General features: G+C 36.7%; 1 protein-coding gene across 1 annotated transcript; it reads right to left on the bottom strand.

Moving 5' to 3' along the window:
- Window positions 1-819: 819 nt before the first annotated feature.
- On the bottom strand, window positions 820-5,473 carry LOC108264575 (dynein regulatory complex subunit 4). The gene is made up of 9 exons (XM_017466219.2): window positions 5,349-5,473; window positions 4,988-5,149; window positions 4,183-4,380; window positions 3,872-4,078; window positions 2,955-3,009; window positions 2,648-2,853; window positions 1,738-1,899; window positions 1,330-1,416; window positions 820-1,190 (listed from the first exon to the last, which is right to left on the bottom strand). Exons 1-9 carry the CDS (start codon window positions 5,349-5,351, stop codon window positions 1,062-1,064), a joined length of 1,209 nt encoding a protein of 402 aa, XP_017321708.1. The 5' UTR covers window positions 5,352-5,473; the 3' UTR covers window positions 820-1,061.
- Between the last annotated feature and the right edge of the window lie 2,612 nt (window positions 5,474-8,085).

Here is an 8,085-nt window from a genome sequence, read left to right as displayed (position 1 = left end):
CGTGCACGGAGAGCTGGAGGGTGCGCACATGCACAAACCTGAGCGAGCACACACTCGTGGATTATGTAAGAACTATGGGGACATTGTTTACAATGGACACGTGCGTTTGTTTTGGTTTCTGTTCTGTCTCCTTGTTTAGTCATTGGTTGGTTTTCGAGGGTGTGTATTAACTGCTTCAGCTGTTTACTTTCAGGTTTGATTATGTGTGTTACTTAAGCCCCTTGTGTTGCTGCGCACTTCTCACAGAATTAAATGTGTTAATGAGTAAATCTGTAACGGAGTGTATAAATGTCGACACGGTTAAGGTTCCATGTCCTGTTCTCGTTTCATGCCACGATTCATGTTTAATGTTTAGACCTCGTTATATATTTGACCTTTGTTCGAGAGATAAATGTCTAGACGCCAAGGATATGTGAGCTACCTTGATGCTAAGCGGTCATGTTTTCGTGCCATGTGTTTGTTCCATGCTTTGAACCTAGTTAACCTGTTAAGTTCCGGTTGTAAATAAAGACATTCATCTGCAATTGCTCCCGCATCGAGTCTCGATTCATAACACACACACATACAAATAAGATAACATTCAAAGACATGCTTGTTTTTTAAAAAGTATTTTATTTTTATATATATATATATATATATATAATCTTATTATTTATGCTTTCAATTTTTTATTTTTTATATTTATTAAATAATAAATAAAAATAATAATATAATATATATATATATATATATATAATAAATAAAAATTAATAAATAAATTAATAAATTAATTTATTAATAAATAAATATTTATTATTTATGCTTTTTCAATATAAATCTTTAAAAAAGTTCATTTTTTCACATAATTTAATTTAAAAAGTGGAACTTTAATATTTTCTAGATTCATTACACACAAAATTATTTCTAACCTTTTTTTTTGTTTTAATCTTGATAATTACGGCTTACAGCTCATGGAAATCACAAATGTAGTATCTCAAAATATTAAAATAAAGAATTTATAATACGGAAAGGCACTGGGCTCTAAATTGGAGGCAGGAAGGACCTTGTTAAGCGGTCCCTCTTTATTCTCCGGTCTCTGTTTGAGCGACCAGTTTCTTCTCCTGAAGCAAGTTCTTAAAGCCTCTCTTCTGCTGCACCTCCAGGATGGCCTTGTCGAACTTCTTGTACAGTTCATCACGATCCTGCTGCACCTGACGACCATGAAATGAGAAATGAAGGGATTTTGAGTAACTTTATTCCTTAAATAACTTAGGGATCTTTCTCTCTCTCTATCTATCTCTCTCTCTCTCTCTCTCTCTCTCTCTCTCTCTCTCTCTCTCTCTCTCTCACCTTCCTGAATCTCTGCTCCAGAAGTTCATGCTCAAATATCAGGTTCTTCAGCTCTGCATCTGCCACTTTGAGACATGCTTGCTTTCCCTGATGGAGGAATAAAAAGGGATCAGTTAGAAATTGTGGTGTGTTTAGTACTCACACACACAGTAACCCTCTCAAACACATGAGAGGAATAAAACACTTCAGGACATGCTGTTATTGGAAAATAATCAGTAATTGTAACTCCACTTCAGTACATCACCTTGTCGTTCATTATTTATCTATAACAGCACACCTCAGAGGGTGTTATTCCTTACATAATACAAGCTAACCAAATGTATGTAGTATGTAGTAATGGAACGATAATTAAACAGTGAAAGTGATGATGCAACTTCAGTGCAGACCGAGATTAAAAGAGACACATACCGCCAGTATGCTTTTGTCCTTCTGATAGTCGGTGAGCTGTTTCTGCAGCTCTGACACTTCCTGGGTGGCTTTCTGCAGTAGCTCCGTCAGACGCTTGTTCTGTTGTATCACCTTGGGCATCTCCTTCTCCAACATCTTACTGTTCTTGTCAGCCACTTTCTCCTGTAATTACAGTCAAAGGGACAACGAAGAGCTTTAATGACACGGAGGGATCAGAATAAAGTCTTGGGCAAGACACTGAACCCCGAGTTGCTCCCGATGGCAAGCTAGCGCCTTGCATGGCAGCTCTGCTACCATTGGTGTGTGAGTGTGTGTGAATGGGTTAATGAGACACAGTGTAAAGCGCTTTGTATAAAAGCACTAGATAAGTGCACCATTTACCATTTACCATTTAGATTAGATAGATAGATAGATAGATAGATCAAAGTACTTCCTCTGTTTTCTCACGATTATTGACTGGTATGAGAAAGAAAGGTGTGTGACGTGTCTTTCCTTTATTTATAATCTATTTCAAGAATTTTTTTTGTTATCAATTTGTTACTTTAGTATATTAACTTAATAAACAGAACTTTGGTCAACACTTTGGTATTTCTAAACGTGCTTTACAAACAAAATCAACTTGACTTAGTACTTTCATGAAATACTCGAAAGTGCGACATGAATTAGCAACTGGAAGAATTTTTTTTTTTCTAGAAGAAACTGATACTCGTTAAGTGCTGGAACACTTGCTGCAAACAAAATGGAGATTATGCAGATAAATGATGCACTTCTGTGACACCCATTTGCAGCAAATGAATAATTAAGGTTTTAAGGATGGATGTACTGATGACTTAAGCAATACTAGATAGATTATAAGAATAAATCTAAGGTAAAGCTAACTAGCAGGAGATGATAACTCTACTCAACGTACCTCAAGCGAGTCGATTTGGTTCACGCTCTCGTAAGTGATATCCTTATAATAGTTCTTTATATTACTGAAGGCTTTATCGTGGCTCTTTATCAGTTTCTTAATGTGGGCATGCTTCTGTTTCTCGATCTCGTGTATTTCAGTCTTGCGCCTCAGGTCTAGCTCCTCTTGCTGTTCTTCCAGCTTCTTCTCATACGTAGCATTGATTTCTATAGATAAACATCAGCATGTTAGGATGTGGTACAATACTCCAGGTACAGGTACATTTCATTTCATGGAGAGTCAAAGACAGACGCTGTTAACACAGTACCTCGTAATTTTTCCTCAAATTCACTTCTGAGCTTGGTGATCTCCTTATCATGGCTCTGTGAAAACAAATGAGTGTCTATTAACATGACAGTATTGATGAATAATCTGAAGGTCCAGTACAGACGTCTGCATTATATTTACTAACTCACTGAAAGAAAGAACAGAATCGAAGCTCTATGCTTAAGATATTGAGACAATTTTAATCCTTATTGTCGCCTTTAATTTGTAAAATGTAATTGCAAAAAACATTAGGGCTTTTTAAGGACCCATGGACACACTGCTTAGTGCATGGTGACATAACATTACGTGACTCAAGTCTGACATAAACCACATAATCTAAGGCAGGAGGCTCAAACTCAAATTCTGCCTAGGTAGGAGGTTCTGTAACAAGGCAGACTCCACCCCCTGGACTTTTGGTTCTGCAGCAAGGTGTACCGGTACAAGTATCTGGATCAGGTACGACTTCACCTCTTGAACATAAATCTAAGGCTATTCTTTTTTTAAAAACATATTATTATCTATTCTAACCCAAACCCTAACCCTGGGTGCTCATATTTATTAAGGAAAGCATTTAAGAAGAACTCGCATGGGATTATCTCTGAACAAACATGTCTTAAGTTTCCCATCTCTTCTGTCTTTGCGCTCCATCGACTTTTCTTTTTTCAACATTATTTGTAGGGGATCCATTTTGGGATTAGTAATTTTGGGATCCATTTTGGGATTAGTAGCCAATCACTGAATCACACTAAAGGCCAGCACTCAGGCATTTCTGGATGGTTTTTGGGTACGTTTTCACATCACATGCAACAGATAATCCCTGATTTTATCCACTGAGTTTCAGAACTGTGTGATGGGAAAACACTTGAGTTTGAGACCTGTGATGTAAGGTTAATGATAAACAGACTAACAAGCACTCACCAGTTTTAGGCTCTTGATGGATTTCTCGTACGAGAGCTCCTGTTCTTTCGAATCCACTTTCAGCCTGTGTATGTCTCTCTGCAGCTCGCTCTCCAGGTCTGCCCGCTCTTTCTCCAGGAGTTTAGTGGCAACCACTCCCTCGTGCTTACACTCCGCAATGCTATTTTGATGTTCTAACAGCATGTCTTTAATCTTCTCCTTGTACTTCTGTTAAAAAGAAAAAAACATCAGAACATAAGATGCATCCTTTTAGACACTTCATTTTAGACATTTTCTGAATCACTGAAGAACATGATCATTATTACTCATACCCTGATCTCTCGCTGATGTTTCTCTGCAGATTCTTCCAGTTCTTTATCCCTGTTCCTTATTTCTGCGTACTTCTCCTCTAGATGGCTTTTACTGATCTCCCAAAAGTCATGTATCTTATCTCTCTCCTGCTGGAAGTAATTGCGCTCTTTTTGCTCCCGATCCAGCTCCTCACGCATCTGGATAATTTGCTTTTCCAGCTGATGGAGAATCAACATTAGTGGTGAATTACAGCACACAATGGAGTGTTACAAAGCAAATCAGTTACAAACAACAATTCTTAGTTACTGTGAATCTACAGTGCAGTGCAAAAATAAACAAGTGTTTATAGCTGCTATATCGTAAGTGCTTATTTCACTGACGTTCCACAACATTAAATGTAATTATAATGTATAAAAAATAATGTATCTTACGTGAATTCTACAGCAAACCGCTGTAGAACATGAGGAATAAAACACTTCGGGATGTGCTGTTATAGGAAACTAATCAACTTCAAAGTGGTAACAGTAACGCTGCTTCATCACACCACACCATTGTTGATTATTTCCTATAACAGCACCTCCCCAGGTAGTTTATTCCATAGATAGCATACACTATAGACCTAACACACTAAAAGTCTTGTTGATGTCAGTTAAAGGTGCATTAGGTAGGTTTTTTTTTCAAGATTCAAAAACTTTTGCACTCGTATGTATGTTAAGCTCATCACGCCTCAGTCCGTGCTCAATGATTATGGGTTACTATATTTATACATTTATATTTAAGTGATTTATTTAGGATAAGACAATTTGCACATTTCTTAAACTCTACCTGCTCCTTAGATGGTCCTTGGTCTACAGTAATGCTCTTTTCCTCCGCAGTAGATGGTCCTTGGGCTACTGTACTGCCATTTTCCTCCGTTGTAGATGGTACTTGGTCTACAGTACTGCTCTTTTCCTTCGCAGACTTCCCTGTTCCTTTCTTTTTCGGAGGCTGAAACAGTAATAAATTATTCGTTTATTTAGCCTTAACTCCATATTTAAACCTTAAACGTACATCTAACAACAAAAGACTAGACTAGGCTCTAATGCTATTTAACTACCTAGTGGTTTGTAACTATAAGTAAACTGTATTGATTATTGAAATCTAGCCTATAATATAAATCTAGCCAAAATATAATATTTATACTTACCATGATCTTGCTTTAATTTGCTAATAACTTTATTATTATTATTATTATTATTATTATTATTATTATTAATCACCAGTACACCAAGACAAATTAATTGCTTGTAAACGTAAACCACTAATCTCTCTCTCTCTCTCCAATATATATATATACATACACACAGCGGTGATTCGCGTCATAATTGAAGTGATTCTAATTCTGATTCTGACCTATGACGTCACTTACGTACGTACATACAAGCACACGGCGTGTTCAAATCTCGCGAGAAGAGAAATCAAGCCGTTGATTTGGGTGAAGTTGCAGTAGATGGCGCCAGAGACACACAGTATAGAGACCCCGCTTTGGCGCGTGATAAGTTAACGTGTTGACATTGATATTGATCCGGGCAAGACTGCCCTATAAACAAATAGAATAGAATATAAACAAACCAAATCAAATTTTATTTGTCACATACATAAACATACATCGTTTGACACGCAGTGAAATGCTTTTTACGACCGCACCGATATGTAAAAGAGAATAAAAAATAAGATCAAATATAATAAAGATCAAAATATATAATAAGAAAAAATAAGGAGGGAAATAGAATATAATATATAGAGAATAAAACTAGAATATATGAATAGAAAATTTTAGAAAACAATTTTCAATTTAGAATATAATACAAAATGACAATTTTTGTTTAGTCATTCATTTATCTCCTCTCAGACCTAGTGCTTACTTACTTTCAAGAGATTTCTATTTCAACCGGAAGTAGATGTGAAATATTTCGCTTTGTAAATATGAAACAAAAAATGAGGATGTGGTTTTAAAACGAATAGTAATTACTAAAACGCTTCATCACCTCGTTGATAAGTGAAAGATGAGCGTGTGGTTTCAACACCTTGTACACATATGAAGATAAAATGATTCAATATTAGTCCGAACTCCAGAGTAAATAGCTGTAATATGATAGCTGCAAGTCAGTCAGAGTTGGTCGGTGATTTGGGGAGTGAACACTAGAGGGCGGTGTTGCAAAGGAAATAGAGGTTTAATCTGGAACGAGGGGGGACTTTGAATCATCAGAGTGGAAAAAAACATAAATATGGTAGTGGACGTGATGAGGCAAATTATACGGAAATTAGACGTCAAGACAGGTTTGGTTTTGTTTTCCAATGTGGTCTTGCAATTATTCAAGTTTGTGACCAATCACACGTCTGAATTTATAAAATGTTAAGAACCGTATTCGTACTACTGCCTACATCTTTCCTATTATTCATTATTAAGAAATACAACCACACTTTCCATGTCCATACACGTTTATTTATTTATTTATTTTTAAAATACCTTCTATTCTAGTAAAACTCTACAGTATGTCAAAATGCACACATTGGCTTGGTATCCAGACAAAATAATAATAATAATAATTTTAAAAAATCATGATCCTTGAGATCCATAACAAAAGATCTAAATAAAAATTAAGGTGTATTTTTTTTTTTCATTAATCCATAATTAGAGTGAAGTAATAATACTGAAATGACAATACATTTTCTGTACATTAACCCTTTAAGTCTTTAAGACATATCATTCTGCAAAAATACTAGGAAAAAAAGGAAGGAATGTGGAAGCTTGAGGAGTTTCCACACCTATAATTTAGGCTGTTATTCAAACATTAAGCATATATTTAGGATTTATGGAAGGAGTCTCCAGTGTTAGCGCTTTAGAGGTAAAGCTGTCATTTTTGACAAGCAGCATTTTATTTTTTTTTTGTCGTATCTGTGAGGGAACGACCGTTTACAGCTGCTATAACAAAAGTGAGAACAAGAACTTGTTCCACGGACGTTCGACAACATTAAATGCCACTCTAAATGGATAAAAACTACCCGTTTTCTTAATGGCAAAAATGCTGTTGTGTAAGAGGAACAAAACAACTCAGGATTGTGCAACTATGGAGTGCTAACGCTAGCTCTGTTTCATCACACCACTCCACTGTTGATTATTTTCCTACAACAGCATGACTTGATATATGTTATTCTTCACTTAGCACCATTTGATCCCTCACGTTCTTATAAAACACATGTTCAAGGAAGTTTGCAGTGCTGTACAGAATGTAGTGAAGGGCTGCATGTGTCTTTTACTTAAACACCCCCCCCCCCCTTCCCCCACACACACACATACACAAAGCTCCAGACATCTTACAAGTCTGTTTGTTAATCTGCTAAATGCTATGTGTCATGATGATGTGACTTTTCACACAGAAGCAGTTCCACATTTTCACTGTGTCAATTAAAACAAGATTTTTGCAGGCTCCTTTTACTATAAAAGAAAACCCACAGACATTTTCAGTACAGAGTATTAAAATTGTCTGTGGATAAGATAAGATGGTCTGCACTCTGCACTTATATAGCTTTTTTTTTTTTTTTTTTTTTTACTTTAGCGGTTCTACAGAGCGCTTTACACTGGTTGTTATTCACCCATTCACACACAAACACTCACACACCAATGGTGGCAGAGCTGCCATGCAAGGCGCTAACTTGCCATCTGGAACAACTTGGGGTTCGGTGTCTTGCCCAAGGACACTTCAGCATGTGGAGTCACGTGGGCCGGGAATCGAACCGCCAACCCTACGATTAATGGACAACCCGCTCCACCACTTGATCCATCCATCCATCCATCTTCTATACTGCTTATCCTTCCTTCAGGGTCGTGGGGGAACAAGGCGGGGTACACCCTGGACAGGGTGCCAATCCATCACAGGGCA

The sequence above is a fragment of the Ictalurus punctatus genome, chromosome 4 (assembly GCF_001660625.3).
Source record: "Ictalurus punctatus breed USDA103 chromosome 4, Coco_2.0, whole genome shotgun sequence".
Taxonomy (NCBI): Eukaryota; Metazoa; Chordata; class Actinopteri; order Siluriformes; family Ictaluridae; genus Ictalurus; species Ictalurus punctatus.
Note: the sequence above shows the minus strand (reverse complement) of the source record. Positions and strands in the feature narration are given on the sequence as shown.